The following is a 22,872-nucleotide window of genomic DNA, read 5'->3' as shown; positions in this document are numbered from 1 at the left end:
ATCCACTTTTCTGCTGATACTGTACTGATGCAGTAAATTGCTTTATGCAGCAAATAGGGAAGGTGACAGTAGAAGACAAAGTAGCAATGATTCATGCAACGCTCTGGGCTTTACGAGAAAGGTGTTTTCAGAAAGAATCCAACGGTGAAATTCACCTCTAGGCAAAGGGCCAGCACAAAGCAAAGGACCTAAAAACTAGCTCAAAGCGGTGCTTAAGTAATTGACAGGCTCCATGCCAGCCTTGTAGGTAAGATCAATTTTACCCTCAAACTAAGGAAGGAACATTTATGAGATCCAAATGTAAAGAAAAAACACATCAGGTCAGCAACATATGCAGCAAAGCAAAAACATATGCAGCGGCAGGTTGCAAGGAGACTAGGTCAAGTCAGGAGGGAAGGAAAATCATATAGAAGTCAGAATATTTTGTTGCCTGGAAATTCAAGAACCAATAAAGAAACTATAAAAGATGTAATGCATTGGGCACAGTGTTTTAGGGAGAGCCTTTTGTACAATTGAGTTGGTTAATTTTTCTAAAGGGAGTACCTTGTAAGAGTGAAAGTCATAAGACCACCTAATAAGGAGCACTTCCCACTCAAGATGGCAAAACTAGCTTTCTCAAAAAAGGGATCTTAACTATCTAGAAATGGACTAACCAACCAAGCTTGAATGATCCTGTTCATTTAAAAGCACCAAATTGCAGTTTCCCTTTTAAAAATATATTCTTATTACATTTGGATGTTTGAAAGACATACTGTATCAAAATGTCTTATCCAACTCTCCCAAGTTACGTATTAACTAAGCATTAGCTTAGGTTTTAGAAGTCAAAATTAATATTGCCAATGTGGTGCTATGCTGGTGGCATACTCCATTCTTCAAAACAGGAACATCTGCAGTATTTACTTCCTCACACTCCCCCAGTAAGGCAGCACATGTTGCCGTGATGGAACTGCACCTGTCAGGACTGCTGTTGCACCTGGGCTCACTCATGATGCTTATCAGTCTTCTGGACTAGGTATCTTAGGGATGGTCTTAAGCAGACCTTTTTATTTGAAAAGATGCAGATTTCTACCATAGTATTAGCACAGCAGGACACCATTGACTGAAATGAACTTTCTCCCCAGGCAAAACAGCTTTCCAAAGGAAAGATCTATCAAATTTGTAGGATAATTTATTACGCTTAACATTTTTCACTAGCTTCCTAAGGAAGCAATTAAGTGTTTCTTTGCAATTATTCCATTAAGAAAACCAAGACAAATTAAAAAGGATTATCCAGTTCAGTACTGTAACGCGGTTCTGCAAGAACTGTCTCCCTCCAGATTTTGGGGTCTGGATTTTATTCCTTGCAAACCCAGCTTTCCCCCCTAAGTGGACCAAGCAAAATGTTTGGTGTTTGATAAACAGAAAGAGGCCTGTACTTTCTTTCAGTTACACAGTGTTACTAGGGGGATGGTGTAAATATAAATATAATCACAATCAAAATTTTGTTAATTTACATACATTCCCATGTGAAAGACCTGAGTATACAAAGTAAAACACTGGAATAATGACTATAGCATAAAATGTGGCAAGATTCATATACAATACTGTGTAAAAATGAGTAATTAAAAATACATACACAATTACAAAATTAATAAGTTCTCTTTGTAAAAATCAAATACGTTGAAAGTTAAAATTACAGCAAAATTACACAATCCATCCTTCTTAAGCTTGTTAAGCAAGCAATAGTATACCTTGTTCAAACAACCATGCTATGTCAGCCACCCCTCCTTAAACTGCAGGGATATGCTGAACTGGGAGGAAGACATCTTGCACTTTGCATGTCAACTCTTTGCATGTCTTTAGAAACAGCTCAAAATGGCTTGTAATGAAGCATGCATTTACTGTATTCTTCTTCGTCTTTAGGAATGCTGGTATTCAGAGTTTTTCCTAGAACAGACACTTCCTTTGTGCTGAGAGAGATTTGCTTTATTAATCATAGGTAATCTTTCTAGTAGTGATTTCATGATACTGCTAATGGTGATTTTCGTGGTATTTGTGGTAATCTGTAATAAAGTAGAGAAATTTGGAGGGTAAAGCCTCTGTGTCCTTGTGTATTACAGAATCCTATGAACCTGCAGTTCTGATCTCTGCACACCCGCAGGCTGAGCAACCTTTTAGGTTGTGACAATTGCTTATTAAAACTATTCTCATATTTCATGCCACAGACACGTACAGAAACAAAGGCAGAAAACAGAATATCATATCATCACCATACAGCAAGTTAATGGGTGAAGTACACAAAATGTGTAAGTGTTCAAGGAGGCAGGAGAGGTTGCACATTACATGCTGCTCCGGTCCATTTGGAGGACTGGCACACACCCTCTGGGGCTGACTACTGCTAAATAGCTAAGAACAGCTTTGATGTCCCCTCTTGGCACAGGCACATCGCCAGTCCTGCAGGCACCAAGCTGACTGGCACCTGGGACAGCTCAGGAATTACAACCATAAAAATGATGAGGATTTTTTTTTTTAATAGCTACTTTTACTTACAAAGCAAGCACCAGAGACGTTTAGGATACATTTTCTTCTGTCAAATTTTGCCCAACAAAGAAGATAACATTACATGAATGCACTGACACCACGCATTCCCCTAATTTCACCTCTCAGAATTACACAAATATGGCCTGACTCGCACAAAAGCTCTGAGAACTCATCATACTGTAAAAACAATTTGCATCTTAAATCCATATTACTGCCTATAGCAGGATTAATAGACCCATGCTGGGTGTTTAAAAACTATCAATACCCTTCTCTGCTTAAATCACCAGAAATACAGTGTTGATGGGAACACCATGGAAACTTCTTTCCACAGCACCTCAAAGAACGGGCAAAAATAGTATTTTATGAAACACTAATGGATTTTGTTTTTTTAATAAAAAGCAACCTCTGCCAGAGGCATTTAAACAAGGACGATGCAGAAGTTGAGATGAATACTTTGGTAAGCCTTACTGCCAGCTTAATGCCTATAATGAAAGGTAATAAAGTGGATTGGGCATGGTGCTATACCAATATTTTTTTCTACCCCATTAAATATTGATAAGAACTTATATTCCTTACCAATGGCAGCCACAACACATTTTATGAATGCAAATTAAATGTTAATTTTTATTCTTCGTGAACGTAAGTTTTATGCCTATGCTTTATATTACACCTATACAAGACTTCAAACAAATCTGTGATGGGTTATGAAAGCATAATAATATAAGTGCCTACCTTTTTCAGGAACCGTACTCCATAGGTAAATATATAAAGGTAAAATGTAAATCTCCACCTGCAAAAGGTACAAGAGATTAACTCTAGGACACCAAGTTTACATACTTTACAGTTCAACACATGATTTCTTATAGCACTGCCAAACCACCACACCCTGGTCACGTTAACAGAAGATGAAGCAAAATTTTGGTCTGGTTTTCTACAACTTTTGTTATCAAGCATTGTGCTCATCCGCCTGCTTTTGCCAGCCTCCTATTAGCCCTCTGAAAATACCTACTAATGTCACCTAAACGACAGGAAAAAACATATTTTCAAGGATAATTAAGTTTTTAAAAGTTTCATGAAAACTAGGAGGATAGAGGAGGACAGAGGACAATTCTCACACCTATTGCAAGGAAGTTCACTTATTAACAACACCAGGACAATGATAATAAGAAATTTTATTAAGCCTTCAACAGGTGACTTTAGAGTGTTGCACATCAAATACGGCCTTTAGTAACAAAAAGCATCATCCACAATAAGCTAAAATTTCACTTAGCAGATTTCAGCACTTCACTCTAGATTTTAGAGGGTGCATTTGCGTCAGATAGGTTTGCTGGATACAAATATATATATCCACAATTTACGTCTGCTTCCAAAGAGTTTCCTTGATAAAGATGATTCTACATTTTCCCAAGTACACATTGCTAGGCTTCTAGTTTTTCTTTTCAGAGAGAGGCAAACTAGAAGCTAGGATCAAGATGCCACACAAAATAAGAGAAACCAGCAGGAGATTTGATACAAAATCATCCAATCCTCTACATCCTTCTCCCTTCCCCAATAAAGTAAGACTGTATACAGAGCACCCTCCTATCTTTTGGACCCATTACTGGCTTAGGAAAGAATAGACAATGGAAGTATAAGGAAACAAAAATCTAAACTTCATGCAGTGTAAATTCTAGAGGAATTCATGGGTTTTTTCTTCCCAAGGGTTGAAGTGATTATACAAACATGCTTGACATAAACACCATTGAGGTACTATTCATAAAGTTTATAGCAGGATGAGATTTAGCTTCCTCAGTGTGAGGAAATACTGCAGCATGAATCACATTCAATTACATATTTTACAGCACTTACAACTCTCCACCAGCAAAACTAGTAGCTTACAGTTAATTGGCATTGAAGCATGTTCAGACATCACTGGAATGGTTTCAAAACTGAAAATGCTCCTATGTAAAAGAAGGTTAATCCAAACCTTCCTCTTCAAAGCTACTTTTACAAGCATTTAGAAAGTTAGTTGTCATACATAAATAGCCCTCTGACAAGTTGAGTACAAGAGAGTGTAAGAACATCCGTAAGATTTAAAGTGTGATACTTAAGCTGAACAGAATCTCTCTCTTATCCTGTAGCCTCTACAGCACTGCAGAGATTAATTTATTCAACTGATATGATACAAATACCAATGTCTTTAAGGGTTCAGTCACACTAGGCAATACATCTCACAGCTTTCTTGCTGACAGTTTCCTCAACATACTGCAAAAATAAGAGCACTCAGAGGCATAATGTTAGTTGTGCTGGTAGAACCCTTCAGATCACACACATGGAAGAAACAGCAAGGACAGAAATATGAAGGAAGGTTTCACTTGGGTAACAATTTTCTCATTAGGCTGGTCCTACAGCTAGGAAACCTGCCATTTAACTTCAAGATTACATACCTTATCTAGTGAAAGCTTGAAGGCTGTCACTGAAAAAAATATTACGAGGAAAAAACTGCCTAGCCTAATCTCACTCCTGAGCGCTCCCAGTGCCCTTCTTTCACTCCTAAGTGTGAGCAGTTATGATAAATTCCTCACAAAGCATTTTCTTGTTTTAAAAATCCCCTCACATCACCTTTATTTCACATTTCTTCAAGCAAAATTCATAACATATTCGATGACATTTGTAGCTTGCTGTTGGGAGATGCACTATTCCATAGAGGAGTTCAAAGGCAGTCTAAAGTATTTGAAATATGTTAATGTTAAGTTTTAGATGGTGGGTCTCCGGGATTTTCCAGTCTGCAAGACATCTGAAAGACCGTGGCTGCAGCATTTGCTGCAGCTATCACCTCAGAGGAAATAAAAAGGCCCTTTCCTGAAACAAGCAAATTCAGAAACTCCGATTTCCCCATCTAGCTTTCCACCCACCCCGACACCACCCCCCCCAAAGCGCTGCTGCTGCCGTAGATCTGCACTGAAGCCATGGATTGCCCAGCAGGAGAATTCCTGGAGCTTTGGAAAAGCCTCAGAGCCAAGAGCCACCAGTTACTACTTAGGTCTGCCAAAGACAATCAGCTTGCTTCAATTGTTCTTATGCTAAAAGGTGATACATGCATACAAGTATATGATAATATATACTATTGGTTTTCTTTCCTCTTTTTCCCTAACCTGCCAAACGAGTCAACTTGGATTAAGCATCAGAAGATAAAGCAAGGCTCAGGACTGGGTGACAGACAAAGCTGGTCAAAGTACTAACTTCTTAAAAAAAAAATATTGGTAGAGAAAAATGCTCATTCCTGCTAAACAACATTCACAAAACCTATTCGATGAACTTCTGGGTTGGTCAAACTGCAATAAAGAAAAATTCAAAACAAAAGCCAAGTTGGAACTGGCCCCCAGCATGTTTATCCTCATTAATCAGCTAACTCTGGTGGTAGCAGAGCTACAAAGGACTTTTCACTGCTCTGTACCAGGCAGCTAGTTGCCTTTTCTGTGGGCTTCAAAGGGAAATTCTTCCATCTCAATACCGCAGTTAGAATCTCAATCCCATATATAGAAGTCCAAGGAATTTCCCACATTGTTTTACCACTACTTGTAGATGGTTTATTGCTGCAATTAACAGCAAAACATCCACTGGCCAGGGTCAAATAGATGAACACAAGACGGCTTGGAAGAAAATGAATTTTAGGTTATTGAAGTATTTATTACTATAAAGTAAGTTAATATATCTGGTCTAACTAGCCAAGTAACGACATTCAACATTTCAGTAAATGTTGCACATTAACTGCTAACACCTTCACAACTGGATATATTTAATTTGTAACTGTCTTTTTTAATAAAATAAAATTTAAAAAAAAGACAGAGGTAACTAGATGCTTATTATCTACAAATTAACATACATTGAGATCTATAAAATCCACATTGAATGAAATCAACAGTTAAGACCATTTACAGAATGAGTGACGTTTATGAGGCATTACAGTCATAAGAAATATACATACAACAAATGGTCAAAATTAAGGGATATCGTTCCCATCGGCTTCAGCTGTAGAGTGAAAAAAGGCAAGGAGTCTATCTGTAGCTGTCAGCTACATGCTATAAGAAAGTTAATGGTAGATATACCAACAATCCTTTGCACAAGGTCATACATAGATACATACATACATACATACATCGCTATATCCCTGAACACACTGGGAATTGAATTAGCACTCAGTTCTCTGCCCAGTTTTCTACCTTGCTGCAGGGAGTCAGGAAGCTAAAACCATGTTGATGCTTTATTGGCATATCAGCAGTCCTCATTTCCCCTCGGCCGTCCCTTTGACTCGGTAGCCTAGCAGTAAGAACATCTGCCAGGCTTTGGAAAACCTAGGCTCAATTTTCTCTTCTGTCACATCTCTCACTCCTGAAGGGTTTGTCAGCTACAAAGCTGTCACGTGTAGGACCATCTCTTCTTGTGAAGCTGTATTATGTAGCAGAAAATATTCCATAACTTGGCATGAAAGACAGGGAAGCAGGGGACAGGAACTAGGTTGTGAAGCTGCATTATTCACTCAAAATCATACAGACAAGGCCAGAAGGTATGAGATAAATGTTCCACGCAATGCAGATTTGTCCAGCATAACTCCTCCAAAGGTGAACTCTCAATTCAATTCTCTTGCAACAAGTACTCTAATGAAATCCAACATTTGCAATCTACAGTACATACTTCTTTATCCCTCCAAGTCTCACCGCAGCCCACTGATGAAGAGATGCAAGTGGAGGGAAAGAGTTACAAGTAGGAATCACATCCACTCATAGTATAGCTGAGAGTCCAAACCACCTCAGTATTTTGGGAACTTAGGCAAAATGTTCCTTCTCTCTGCACAGGACATCACAGAAGAGAAGGACATCCTTCTAAAGTGTGAAGTTATCAAGTCTCATTCCCAGCTGAATTCACGAAGTGGTAGCTGATTGAGAGGTCTTTAATTTGTCCTAGGTAATCGTCCCAACTCTCACAGTTGGGAAAAAGCCCTCAGCCTGAGCACAGTCTGAATAGTCACAGACCCCAGGGAAGGGAAGATGTCTGGCCAGCAGCATAAATGCTCTCTAGTACCCTTTCTGATATCCTGCTCAAGACCCTTAAGCATCAGCAGCTCATCCTGAACATCCCCAGGTCACTGAGGTCAGTTGTCATTTGTGTCACAGCTGGTTGTCTACAACAGGGAAAGTAACAAACTCTTCTAAAGCAGCAGCAGAGCCCAACAGACTAGAAAAAGCAAGGCAAGATCTATACTGATATCTTTAGTTCCCCTCTCCCCCAGCAATACCCGCTTCCCTATTAAAGCAATACAATGAAGGCCACTAAGTGAAGCACCCCATTGTGGGTGATCACCACATCAATTCACATTTAACTAAAAACTGGGAACAGCTGAAGCTACTCTATTTTGTGAGAATTTGCTCTGGCTCTCAGACTTGAAACACTCCTCCAGGCAGTTGTATAGAGACACAAAATTTTAATCACCCACAAACACACAAAGGTGCTGCTTGAAAGACCTTTTTAGGTTAATTTAAATCCAGCAAACCCAGATGAAAGTGCTCAAGGAACAAGTGTTCTGGAAGACTTGGTCTGTCTGCTTGCAATAGGGTTTATGAGGTTCGCTTTAGTCCTGCACTAACATGTCTACAAGACTTCCAGACTGAACCAGGCTTGCGTCTGGTTTGCTCAAGCTCAGAATGAGAGAGATCAAACCTGTTTACATATGGCCCTTTTGGCAAATCCTTCAGGTTGTGCTGGTGCCTACCAGGCCAGCATTTCAAATATGGATGTGACACACTGCAGCAGAGCCAAGCCAAAGAGTGACTCTTCAGTAACAAAAAAAGAAATTCTTTTCTAATGTAGCCTTAAAATGAATGCTCTGGAGCCCTCAAGAGTGCAGCAACAACTCTGACTGCTCTTATTCAACACACAAGTGCATTCCTGATCCAGAGCACAGACAGTTTCTTAACCTCTCAAGCCTTTTAACTTTGAGCTGCTAATGAAATTTTAAAGATGCTTCAGCATGATACAGAACACTACGAAGATGGAAAAGTTGGAGAGCCTCTGCCAACTGATCTGGTATACCCCGTTGTGCTCAATTCAGCAAAAACTATTTAAGTGCACACTTGAGCAAGCACTTCACTAATTTAATGCATATGCCTAACCAGGTTCCCTTCACCACACTGGTGAATTTTGTCCTTAAAATTTCCCTCCAAATTTCTGCTCTGAAATGTGAAATTAAGCTTCAGCTAATAAAAATGTATTGTTCAAGCAAAGCACCCTCCTACCCCATATAGATGCACATGTATTTTGCAGAGCCCACCACATGGGGTTCATGTGCTGTGTTAGAAAAATGCCATCCTCCCTGTGGACCTGCTGTCCAGCAGAGTGAGCTCAGCATAGCCCCTCTCCCAGGAAAAGGGCTGCTTCTCCCAAGCGTAAGGCTGAAGAGGCACACGGCCTCCCTGCTCCTGCAGTTTTCACTTTCTTCCATTCTTTTTGCTGAAAGACCGGCCAGCAGGGCTGTGAACACAGGCACTCCCACAGAGCCCCCCCCACCCCATAGCAGCACACCCCCGGCAGCACACAGCCCTTCCCACCATAAGCACACACACCTTGATGACAAACCAGTGCCTGCTGCCCAGCAATGGTGCGCAAGGATCCAAAGTTATCCAACTGACCTTTGACAAGCAAACATGAAACATAATACGTAAACGATGTTAAAAACGTAACAGCCATTTTGCTTTCAGAATTGTAGCTGTTATTTACGAAGATGCTTTTGCCACTTATTTGCTACAGTCAGAGCCCCAAACAGCAATGTAAGAACGCCACACTTCAGAACAGTTAACGTTAAAAACTCCTTGTATTTAGCCACCAGCCACAGGCTCACCACATTGCTGGTAGTTGAAGAAACTGGCTTTCTGGCTCTGAAAACTATTTTCAGAGAAACTGCAGACTCCTGAAGATTTCCCATAGAAATTTACTTCGGTAAAGTTTCAGATTTGCTGTTCTCAGTCACCCACTGCTCAGCTCCTGCCAGTGGCTGACACACCTCTGGGCTCAGGCTTTGGACTGAAAGCCAAACTGAGCCTAATGCAAACTCCACAGGTGCAGGTCTTGGCTCTGGAGAAGACGAGATGGCTTGAACTGCCATCATGCAGCTTGTTCTCCATTTTAATCCCCACTGTCTGACTGAACTGGGTGAATGCATAGCTGGGCTACTGCAATTGTTAGCTGAGACTGAAAACTATTTTTGCTGCAATGATTTCCTGTGGCTGTGAAGAGTATGTCCACTGTGAGACTGCTCAGAGGAGCATTTCTGAGGCTGAATTTAAACAATACTGAATGTTTATTTCTTTTAAACAGGAAGCATTGCTAAGATACCCACATGGCCACTGTGACTTAAAGCAGTCCATGTTTTATTCTCACATTGCACTTTTCTGCTCCCCCAAACACAGTACCAGAGTCTTCAACTTTCTGATTCACTCAAGGGGACTTAATCCAATTAATGCTGCTCCTGACAGAGCCAGAGGTATGCATTCCTTCTAGATGGTTATGTCTAAGGAGAGGTATTTAGAGGATGATCCCAAAAATCAACAGGCTCTGAACTTCTGGGTCAACTTATTAATATTTGTGATATTATCTATTGACCTATTATAGATCCCATTTAGGTTAAAAAACCTGAAAACCATACACCAAACAGCAACCCTTCTCCCCTGAAACAATAAAAAATTCCCACAAAGACAGTATTTTCTTAGGCAATAAACCAGGTAAAAATACAAGACAGAGCATAGAAAAATGTTTACTCTATCCAAAACCTAGGAGGACTACTAGCACCTCAAATGTCTAATGGTCTCATAAATTCAAACTTAAGACATTTGTATTGTACCACAAGTGTCAATCTTAGAGTATTAAGACTTAGAGTATTAAGTCCCCCAGTAGTTAAGCTGCACAAAACTGTGCTTTTATACCAGGTACATGACAATTCAGATGTTACTGTGTTTCACTCTGAGCAAACTTTTTGGTTGTTTTGCCTTCCCTGATTGAAGCTCTAACAAACACAAGCAGTGAGCAGTGCTGTCCCACAGGATTGTTAGGGAACTGTGGTGGAAGGCTATTAATACTTCACAGCCTGCATCACTAACCAGAAGAGTAAAGTAACAAACTGCCACCTTCTTTTGAGATATCAGCTTTTTAAGGAATTTAGAAAATCAGAGTTCCAACTCTTTTCCAGGCAGAACTCAAAATAAGACACGGTGAAGGTAATTTGATAACCCAGGTGGCACACTCTCAGCATTTTGCCTGATCTGCATGGACCTATGTTTTCACTTGCAAATTTTCAGAGATCTAAAGAGTTTCTACTCTAAGTCCCAATTTCACAATTTCCTTCATCTAATAAAGCTATTTTAAAATAAACTAAAAGCTTTAATAAATCCCACATCTCTATGTGCTTAGATCATGACAGACCTATACACTGAAAACCGAAACATAGAGCAGATCAGAAACACAATTAGCACGTAGGACAGCCCCATGGCATACCTTCAACTGGTTCAGAAACCAGATAGAAGTGCAATGCTGCTTCAAACAGTCTGTACCCTCTGCTAAATCTTTACTCATTTTCATTCCTGTTAACTGGTCTCATACAAAGCTGCAAATGTGACAATATGTTTAATGGTGGTAGCCCCACTGCTCCAATTTTCTGCCTCCCAAGATTTCTGTAATGATAATTTGCTGCACTTCTGCAAAGCCTGGCAGATACAAGAGGATATAAAGAATGTCAATTAAAAAAAATATTTTTTTTTTAAATTAATCAATGACTAAATAAATAAATAAATCATCTTGCCCTTTTTGGCACAGCACTGCTGTTGAGTTAGACTTGAGTAACCATGCAAATGGTGAATAGTTCCTGCACTATGGTTAAGCTGAAGTTATTTGAGAAAGGAGAGAGTTATGCACAACTCACTAATATGTGCAAAATAGCAAGTATGATAAATTGAGAAATCTTTATTGCTTTCCTCTTCAATTTTCTGGCTTGAGATTTGACTGTCATCTGATTTTCCTCTTGGCTGCAGTTTGAATCAGTTATTTAATATTTAATGTTACAGTGCCAATTGAGACCAGTCCTCTCCTAAATCTGTATGCTCAAAATGCAGCTCTGAAAGTCTTAAGAGCAAAATCTAGTAGTGCAGAAAAAAAGGAAAGGAAACATAGTATTAAATTTTGAAGTGATGCTGTTTTATAAATAATAAAGCTTGTTTATATAATTAGACCAGAAAAGATGCATAATATAATAGGTGTTTTGGTAATTCCTTCCAGGTTACATAGCTTCTGTTTAATGGTTATGCAACTGTTCTGTTCCGACTGCTTTGAGGACTACATGAAATAAAGCTCTGGTGAGACATCGGAGATCTGTTAGCGTTACCAAATCTTGCCCTACAAAGAGGTACTACTAACTGGAAAGCATATGGGAAGAGCACACAGAAAAACCAGATGTTGCTGCCATGAACCCTCCCCTATGGTCTGATCAGCAGAACTGGTTTCACATCAGTGATGTTCAGTGCACACAACTGACAAGTCTTGGAATGAAAAACCTACCTGAAGTCTTTCCAACTTGGACCTCTAGTCTCCGTTCTTACTAGTGATCTCACAAGTCACTTGTTTCCAAACAGCTCTCTTGTGGATATCACAACAGCCACTCACTGTCACACTCTTCTCCAGTTCTAGAGGAACAAAAACTTAAAATCTTCCAGGTTGCATTTGTTTTTCACTTAGCAGTGTTGTCCTAGACATGCTGACCAATATATATGCATAAGGCAACTTCTGTGACAGTTAATTATCTTCCTAGACTATTAGCTGTTCCTAATTTTTCTCATGCTGAATGTTACTTTCATGTAGCATTAAGTCATCTGCCTCAGTTTGGTTTTTAGCCTGCTAAAGCAGGTGCTGACCCCTTATGGGTATTGATCTTTCCAGAACTAGGCTAGGTGTTAGGGCTGTTTCTCCATTTCCCTGAAGAAACTGCCCCGCTGTGCAGCATACTTCGATCCGTGCAGCACACAATGAGTCTGTGCACAGCAATCACACACCCTTGATATTACACGGCTATAGATCAGTCTTCTGGGGAGGGTTTGCTGTTTCTTCACATTCTGTACTTCCATTTCAGGCAATAAACCTTGCCAGGTTCTAAGCAGGAGTTGCAGTGCTGTCATAGTTGAGATAGGAGGGTAAGTAAAGTTTGTAGCAGTACATCCAAACTTTGCCTTGTCCTTAATTTTATTTTCCCTTTTGCATCCTGAAGAAGTACGTTTTATTAGTCATTTCTGTTCCTCCCCTTTCCCTACCTCACAGTCATCATTTGTGGCGCCACTGAAGCTTTAGAGAAACTGCTACAAGATGCTCATTACAATGAAGGCTTATTTTTGGTGTGTTTTTTTGTTTTTAAAGATCTAATACATTATCCTTCAGCATTCCAAACACACTACAAAGAAACAGGAATAGGAAATTTTTCTATCTTTCATCCAAAAGTGTTGTCATCAGAGCAGCAGGAGTAAAACTAAGGAAGTCAGAAACACAAATTTACCAAGAAGCACCATCTAACCAAACTATACTCATTAGCCTGAAAGTATTTCAATAACTAACCATATGGGATAGCATTGCACATTTTGAAGTACAGTTTCTGCAGCACCTTGTACTGACTATTTCCTGTCTGATAGTGACAATTTCAACCTGTTTCAGGGCCTGATCCTACAAGATTTAACTTGTAAGCAACTAGGATTACATGAGCCAACCCCCTCCTCTGGAGAAATCCATGTCAAAATTTAACTCTCACATACTCACGGGTTTTTTTCATCTGCCGGTTTCTTGAACTTCAGGGAAGTGAAAAACAAAGCATCGCTGAATGAGCAAATGCTGGTCACTGGTCAATACAAACAGAAGAGCCTGTCACACTAATGAAATCAGTAAAACAGAATGAGTGAAATTACATGGACTTGTGTGAAGTATGAAATGTGTGGCGTACAGATGAAGTTACCACATAGGTCTCCATTGCAGCCTGGTCCCTGTGTTCTGCCACAGCAGGTCTGTGTATACTCACCCTACTGAGACACTGCAGCAGGTGAACACAGAGACTATACTGAACACTGGGTTATCATATGTGTATGGCTACAGCCTCCCAAAAACATTAGGAGAACTAGCAAGTTTCTCACCTCCACCAGCGCTGCGTACACATTCCTGCTGAGGCCACTGCCAACATCTCTTCAGCTACAGGCCACTGCTTGCCTCCTTTAAGCCTAACAATACTCCAGTGACGCCCACCTTGGTACCCTGAACACACATATGAAGTTATGCCCAAATATCACAAAAATTATTCTGCCAATCAAAAATTTGTTTCCGTGTAGGTACTGGGCAAATTTTTCCACAAAAGCATTTTGACAGACAGCCATACAAATGCAGCATCAGGCAGGCATCATCTTGACCCAGGTTAGTTTATAGCTTTCAGCTCTCAGCAAAGAAAATGCAGGAAAAAAACCAATCAGAACAGAATATGACAAGCTGCCACATTAGCTTACAAAATATTTATACCTGGAGAAAATACTCCATTCAGCTTTCTCTAAAGACCATGAAAGCACATTATCAGACAACTGCAAATACGTAAAAGATCGAACAAAAGCATAGTTCAGACTGGTAACAAAATGAACATCTTAAAAACAGAAAAGAGAACTTTCTAGGAAAAGACAGAGCAATAAAGAGGCAAAAAGTACAAGGCAAAAATTGCACAAGTAACCACTAAGGCATATAAAGGAAGCAAACACCAAACCGACAGGATAAAAGCAATGAAAAAAGCAGAACACATTGTGAAAGGGAGTAAGGGAAACGTTTTGGGCACCTTTCCCCTCTTCTGCTCAGGTTTTAAATCCCCTATCACAGACTAAATAAAGGACTGACAAGCACCATTACAGATCTGGGAAGTAAACACAAACTTCATTACTAATAGATAATAACTATTTTACACTATTTGCTATTCTACTTGGGCAAGAATGGTTTTATTATTGGAAAGTTTTGTTTAAGAGAAATAAAGCCCTCACATTTTGGCAGCACTAATGTCTGCAGTGTTTGGCAACTTCATTTAAAGCTAATGCTGACTGAAAAAGGCAGTCTGTCTCTTCCGTAATCAAGAGGTAGACAATTCAAGGCATGTGCAACATAAGAAAGCAGCACCTACTGCAGTCTTAGCAGTTTTCCTTTGTTGCCTTTAATCATTACGATGCGACTGTAATTTTGAACTTTTTGAATTTTATGGTATTCACATTAACTAGAACTTAGGGAAGAATTATTTAATTTCCAAAACATAAAATAATGATGAGCACACACAAAGCACAAGAGAATGGAAACCTACTTAATTTATTATAACCTTGCTTAATGCACAACGATAATATTAAGTGATGGTGTCTTTGCAGGACCGGCACATGAGTTAATTTAAATTTATTAATTGTGTTTAAAACTGTGTCACAGTAGGCAGTAAGGGCAGAGAATTCAAAGTTTTAAGTAATCCAGTTTAGGGGAAGAGGGGAATTTCTTAAGATGGAAAATGAAAAGTGCTTACAGCACAGTCTAAAAATATGATGAGCATAGTCTGAGGACATGTGACTGTTTTTGGCCAGTATAGCATTAATTTTCTTCATAGTAGCCGGTATGGGGTTGTATTTTGGATTTGTGCTGAAAACACGGTTGATAACACAAGCATGTTTTCATTATTGCTGAGCAGGGCTTACACAGAGGCAAGACCTTTTCTGCTTCTCACAGCACCCCACCAGCAAGGAGGCTGGGGGTGCACAAGATGTTCGGAGGGGACACAGCCGGGACAGCTGACCCCAACTGACCCAAGGGATAGTCCATACCATATGACGTCATACTCAGCATATACAGCTGGGGGAAGAATGAGGAAGGAGGGGACATTCAGAGTGATGGAGTTTGTCTTCCCAAATAACTCTTACACACGATGGAGCCCTGCTTTCCTGGAGATGGCTGAACACCTGCCTGCCCACGGGAAGTAGTGAATGAATTCCTTGTTTTGCTTTGCTTGTGTGCGTGGCTTTTGCTTTTCTTATTACACTGTCTTTATCTCAACCCATGAGTTTCTTCACATTTACTCTTCTGATTCTCTCCCCCGCCCCACCAGAGGGAAGCGAGCGAGCGGCTGTGTGGTGCTTAGTTGCCAGCTGGGGTTAAACCACAACAACATGCATGGACATCTTTGCCTGTCTTCTCCAGCAGAACAGCACGGGAAGAGGGCTGGCGATTCCTGACACTTAACCGATGTTTTAATTCCCCCCCAATCCCATGTTTGGGCACAGAGACATCCTGAGGCCCAGCTTAAAAAGAAAAAACAGAGATCATAGACCTGACACACATGGATATCCAACCGCATGGAAGGGAGACATGGTATTGCTGGGTGGACGGTTGGACTTGGTGATGCTAGAGGTCTTTTCCAACCGTAATGATTCTATGATTCTATTGTAGGAAATAAATCACAGGCAAACTGCCAACATTGCCCAGTTCTGCAGTCTATTTCATACCAGTCCAGAACTAACTGGAGTCTCTTGAGCAGCGTACTATGGAGTTGCAAAAAGCCTACTCCCACATTTCCCTTCACCAAATGGTTCAGCTTTCTAATGCAGTGGGATAGCAGGGCAACAAGAGCAGAGCCAGACCCAGTATTTTATTATTCAAAATGGAGAAATGGTAGGAAGAGTTAGATAAAGGGTGCAAACATAGCCATAGGAGCAGCTGTTCAGCAGAAAAGCATTCATTCTCTCAGCCAGTGTTAATCTAAACACTCATATAAAGCTGGCAGCCAGAAGAGATGCACTTAGAGCAGTGCATGGCACACCATGCCCTGGCTCTACCACACCGTGTCCTCCCACCCTGCCATGTCAAAAGGGGCCAGGTAGCTGCAGCAATTTTCCACGCTTCTGAGCTTTCACATTGGATACAAGTACTGCCCTTGCCTCCCCAGCTTCCCTTCTGTTACTCGGATACATACATATTCCCCACCACTACAAGCAACAGCACTCTAGCATGCTTATGTGACCACCTGGTGACCCACAACAGGAAAATATGACTGACAAGCACCTTATGCTTTTTTTTATGCAGGGTGATCTTTAACCCCAATATGTATAGTGTGCTGTACAGCCAGCTGTCTGGCATAGGGCAGGGCAAATGGAAGGACAAGGATGCAGAGGTCAGGGAGGTGGCCTTTACTGCTTACTAGAGCTGCTAAGGTAGCCTTTGCTGCTGAACTACAGCCCGAGCCAGCCCATGCAAGTACCCCACAGCACAAAAGCATATAATAAAATCATAAAATGGATATGTAATTAAACTACTTGTCCAGCTTGGTCACCAAAGAAACGTGAATAGTCCAGAGCCTAATACAGATGCTCCGTAGCAAAGCTGGAGGTATAAAACCCCAGCAAACCATACTGTAGCAGCTGGGCATGACTGCCCAGACTATGCATTTGGAAGGACAAGTGTTGACGAAGGTGTGTGCTGGAGAGGACATAAGTGCAAGACGTTTAGTCCTGATTTATCAGAGAGCAAGTGCTAGGGCAGAATTAAAACTGCTGTCAGTGGCTGCACTGCGTTCTCACAACTTCAAAAATAGGCAAGCTTGGCAGCCATTAACTTATTCATGTGTCAAGGGACTCAGGCTACAAATTACACATTTTATGTAACTCAAGACTACCAGTACTGTCTTACCATCTCTTTCTCTTGGAGCAGGGGAGCCATCAGTGAACCAGCTTTGAATGACATCATATGGAAAAGGATATTTACACTAAATGAAAAGCTTCATCAATACTCTTCTGCACTGACTTCACATATGGCTTGGAGAGCAACAGAAATTCAATTCAGCCTACTGTGGTAGACAAAAGGATCAGTAATGTTCAGAGCTACTGAGTACTACTCTCAGGGAGCAACACCTCACCTTGATGTAAAACAGAGCAGGATTTCTGTCTTAGCTTTATATATCCAAACCTGACTCCAGGCCTTTTTGCACAGTGCTAGTTTCCCTGACATGAGTCTCAGTATAAATGACTCATTCATTCCTACCTTCTATTGAGGCCTTGCATTCAAGCACACCTCTTCCTTTTCTGTGATATTAGATATAGTACTCTTAAAGGGAATAATAAGTCCTTGAATGTATCAATCCCAGAGTCTAGATGTAACTCTTACAGTACTGTAATAAAATTGCCATATTTTACATGCTTACTATAGGTAACAATTGCCAGACTGTCTTTGCTACTCTCTACACTTCAATTGCCACTTGCTAGATTACTTCAATTAGAGTCTCCTTCCCGGCATCCGTGACTCATCTCAACTTCCCTACTACCTGCAGCTATAATAAACACCTCTTGCACTCAGCAAAAGTCACTTCTTCCCTGTTCTGGAACAATTTCACAGACTCCAGCTCCCACCACATCTCATGGAAAACCTACATCCTCCCTCGCCAAGCTGCCTCACAAATATGGCTTTGCCAACACCTGAGCCCCTACTCCCTGCTACACCCTTCATGCCACAAACGCCTTTTGCTCACATGGCTTTCTCTTCCTTACCTCTGTACTCCAGTTTCAGCATGTGTAATACCTTAGAGTTGAAGACTTAAGATTAGTCTTCACAACAGTTTTCTAAGCAAACTATGGATACAATCTATTTATCAGCACAACACTAAATACTCTGGTTGCCTAGATTTTTAATTATAAATTAATGCTGAATTATTGCCTCAGGAGAGCAATGAATTCCATGAAAGAAACATGAAGTCCTGTTTAATTACTCAGAGTGTGAACAACTGTCTTCGCTATTCAATTTTGAAGATGCTCCTTTTCTTCATTTAATACCTCCTGGTTCTTGCACAATGAGATAGGCAGTTGCTATTCTCTGTTTATTTTCTTTATACAAGTCATCATTTCCATAAGCTTTTATCTTGTACTAAAGTGACCCTCTCTCTTCTTCCACTGTCTCTCTGATCTTCCGCACAATCCTTATAGCACATGTAGTCACTGTGCTGCTATTTGCACCTGCAAAGTACCATACCTTCACATTACATTTAATGAAACTTTTAATTAAAAATGCCAATGGAGCAGTTGTTCTGCTCACACCAGTCTAGCAGTACAACAGGAAACAGTGACAGGCAACCCAGCTCTATAGGTATCACCAGTAACAACAGTTCTATTCCTTTCAAAGACAGCTGTCCTCGAGTAGCATATGAGCTAGCCTTTATTGTTGTCCCTTGCCTTACACTAACAACATCATTAAATCTGTAATAGCTGCTGTCTCACAATCCTTACTTCGACATTTCATAGAGTTCAAGGTTGCAAGAGACCAACTAGTCTGGGTGGGCTCATATCCACCATGCTCAGGGCTGGAACACTGAATAGCACGTTCCCAGGACCTACTTTACATTCATATGAACTATAGCTCTGAAACATTATGAGGATCTGCGGGTTTGTATTTTTTGTTGTTGCTGTTGGCCCCCGCTTTCTCTTCTTCTATCCCTACAAGAATGATCCACATTTCTGAAATACTAAGACGATGTGTTGGACCTTGCCAGAATGGTATTTTTATAGCCTGACACCGAGCATGTGCTGCTTGCCCTACAGCACAATGTAGAAGCACTAGCCCTGCTTGGATAACAAGACTACCCCAGCGGGAAGAATCAGATTTGGCAAATTTTATATCCATGTCATCTGTCTGGAGGAAACCCTGGTATGAACTATGTTTTCAGTGAATTATTCTTTCAATATTGCCTCCACTCCCTTTGGGCAAGAGGTAGCAGCATCACCATAGAAGGGAGTCCAGTAGCTCATCAGTATTCATGAAGTGCAGCCCACCAGAGATGAGACCACCTGGGGCAAAAGGGAGCATGACAGTGAAGGCAAACCCTTATTTTCCAGCTTTGGTTCCACTGTGAAGGCAAAGGTGATTTTTTTAGGCATTATTTTGTTTCAGGTAAATGAGAGCTAACATCTTCAAGCCACTGTTTTTGGAAAGACACTTAACATAATGAAAATGATACTAGAACCTCACAAGTTTGATAATACCAAGAATCCACTTTTGTTATTAGTTGTTCTTTCTCTAACATTTCTACCTTAGAAGTCACACAGCAGGTTTATGACTCCCTTCTTCTAGCAGTTAAAAAACAAACCAGACAAGAACATGCTTCTTCACAAGCAATTTATGGCTATTTAAAGGCCACCAACTTACTTTTTCCAGCAGTTTTGACATACTGCTATCAGAATTCATTGACATGAAGCTCCCATATCTTTTAATGGAAAGATACACATTACTTAGTTACATGACATTCAGTAAAGAAAAAAAAACAAATAAAAAAGTAATCAATAAAGATGTTCAGAGAACACCACTAAAGTGGTCTTTACTTCTGATGAAGGCTGTCAGACTCAACCTTTACTGTTTTTTCAAGTACAACTAGTACAAACCAATAAGGACTTCACATGGGGGGGGATCAAATCTGTGGACATGGCTGCGTGTGCATGTTATAATAAAAATAATAAAAATAAAATTATTTCTTTCAACAACAAAAAATCCTGCCAGCTATGAAGATTTATGCTAAGCAAGAGTAATTTCTCAGGTAATTAATTTGAAAAGGACACATTGTTTTACAATGACAGTTCATGTAGCAGTTGCTCCTCTTTCCTTTTGATATAAGCAGCTTGACACAGCTGGAGCATACAGACGGTAGCAGCAAACAGTGACACTGAAAAACTTCTTCAAAGTAAAGCAGGATGCCTCCAAATTTATTTTGCAAAGTGCTACACTTTGCTAAGTGGATTTAAAGAAAAATCCATGTTCACACCATCTAGCCTCAACTTAATGCTCCCATAGGTTAAAAGAAATTAGCTCAGGCAACTTCTCAGCTTGACATTGGCACTCAGAGAAACTGAGTCAATCACAGCAGCTGACAGCTTCCCCGGCGTTCCCTTTACAGGTCTGTTTTAACACAGTGCTGTTTTGAGTTAGCAGCTCTGGGGAAACCACCTTGTTACCTGACCGGAGCCAAAGCAGTCTCTTGGCCATAAACCCACCTATTGTGCTTGAAGGAATACTCCTCCTCATTCTTCCTGCCCAACTCCCTTTATTTTAAGGCCATAACAGGGAGAAGAAAAAAAAAAAAAAAAACACATAAAAATCTACATCCAGACACAGAGAGGTGTACACAAATATATGCTCCTCAATGATATCACACAATACAATGTTATTCAAACACCACTAATAGAAATATGAAGTAGCTGCTCCAGTATCATAACAGTTTCTGTGGAGCACCAATAATTATTTCACTCAAGGTCACAGAAAGCTAACTGAAATACTGAAAAGAAGTGAAGTAGTTAAGGATCGACAAGAAAAATAAGCAAATTACTTTTTTCACCTTTAGAAACATTTATCAGTCATATAAACTATTTCAGTACAAAGCGTTCAAGAAGAAAGAAATCATAGTAATTGCTTAGAGGCTTCCAGTTTTATGTCTCATCGCAGAGTTTGCTGCTATTTCACAGTGACTTTCAGAAATTTTGCATTTTCCTTGATGCTTTTCCTTTCCAGCTGAGAGTGCTGTCCTATGATCATCTGTCAACAATCTGTCAACAGAAGCACCTGTCCCAGGAGCACCCAGATGCAGCACGCAGCCCACAGCAGGACACAGCCCACTGCACAACATTACAAGAGTGAGCAGCACAACTAAGAATAACAAAATAATAATCCAGAATTATAATAGCAAGGAAAACCTCTAACTTTTTATCAGCATACTAGTTAAGTGTGCAGTTTCCCTTTCACCAAGCAGCTGGTTGAGTTACCCGAGCTTTAGATCTCCTGAACAGACGAGAGCAGCAAGGGAGAGGTTATGCCTCGTACCTGTAAGAGAGCAAGGTAGAACAGCCATTCCTGCCCCATGGAAAACAGCAGAGGAAAAGGAAGGAGATTCGGTAATTCTACGACCATTGAACAGTACCTATCACACTTGCCCCAGAGCACATAGCATGGCTTTACAGACCCATCCCCTTGTTCTCTTTTCTGGTTGTGAAACACTGGTTAGTCCTCCATTGCACGTAGCACTGAGGCAGCTGAAAACCTGTATTCACAAATCAGAATTAAATGGACCCATAATACTATTTACCAAATATTTTTGCTTGCATCTCAAAGGTCATTGTATTAAGCAGCGTTTTAGAAGCTGACTTCAGAGGGCCTGAGGCTATTAAAAATTCAGAGCTAGAAGCTTTTTGACGCCTATTTATTTTCTAGTGCTTTACTGCTACACACAAAGCTCAGACTAACTCTTTTATGTGCTTTGTTAAGATTTGTATCAGCACAGTTCAGAATTTCAACAACCAAGCAGCTGTCTCAATTTCTTTCCTTTGCATAGTTACTTTTCCAGTACAATTTTGTAGGAGAGAATTATTCTGCTAGTTGAAAAAAGCAACATGTCCAAGAAGTTGCAAGCTGCCCATAAAATTTTCACACAAATGTGCATGATAAGCAAAAAAAAAAAATCTGTCTCTATACACATACAGGTCCACACACATATATATACAGCTATAAATAGACAAAATCTTTCCAAAACCAATGTGCATAAACATAGTTTCGATTCCTTCGGAAAAACAATATGTTCTGGCTACAAAATGAGACAGAGGCTCTTCTCTCCCCTACATCAAAACTAAAAGACAACCCACTTACAGATACTTTAGTAACCAAGCTTCATCTAGAGAACAATGAGGAAAAAAACTCATCTTTGGCTCTTCAGTCTGCACATTTCCATGTTTCCACATGCAGACCGTTGCATAAACTCAAAAAACTCTCTTGGCCATATGTTTCTGCCAGCCACTCCTTGGAAACCATGTAAACGTCTCTAATAAACAGCGTGCTTAAATGTACATAGCTATAGGACAGACCAGTCATGAGCCTGATAACATTCCAAAGTCCCAGGCTAATAACTTAGGGCATCACAGATTCTTGCCCTGTGCTCTAGACAGCAAGGGGGGAAGACAGGATGCTTGTTCTTTCTATACATCTTAGTCTTTGAGAAAAGCAGACATGCCTGTGCACTGGTAGTGTGAGCAGCAGCACAGTATACTGAAACCAGGAAGAAACTGGAAGAGGTTTGGGCATCACTACTGCATTGGCTTTCTGACACGTCCAACATTAGCAAAGGCATTCTTGGGTCTGTACTGGGTCTGGCAATAAGCAAAGTCACCATTCATGGTCTTCCAAGAGTTACATCCACCCAGTCATCCCCAGCATACCCTGAAGCCCTTTCCCCACTAACTTATTCCATGCCTGGTATTCCCATTCCACTATATTCAGAGG

The 22,872-nt window shown here is 40.4% G+C and overlaps 1 protein-coding gene across 2 annotated transcripts in view; it reads right to left on the bottom strand.

The window, feature by feature from the left end:
• CERS6 (ceramide synthase 6) overlaps window positions 1-22,872 on the bottom strand; it is a 128,094-nt gene that overhangs the window by 58,659 nt on the left and 46,563 nt on the right. For both annotated transcript variants that reach the window (XM_075093365.1, XM_075093364.1), the window contains exon 4: window positions 3,253-3,310. In XM_075093365.1, coding sequence (XP_074949466.1) covers window positions 3,253-3,310 — 58 coding nt within the window. The remainder of the gene's footprint in view (window positions 1-3,252; window positions 3,311-22,872) is intronic.

The sequence above is a fragment of the Phalacrocorax aristotelis genome, chromosome 5 (assembly GCF_949628215.1).
Source record: "Phalacrocorax aristotelis chromosome 5, bGulAri2.1, whole genome shotgun sequence".
Lineage (NCBI taxonomy): Eukaryota > Metazoa > Chordata > Aves > Suliformes > Phalacrocoracidae > Phalacrocorax > Phalacrocorax aristotelis.
Note: the sequence above shows the minus strand (reverse complement) of the source record. Positions and strands in the feature narration are given on the sequence as shown.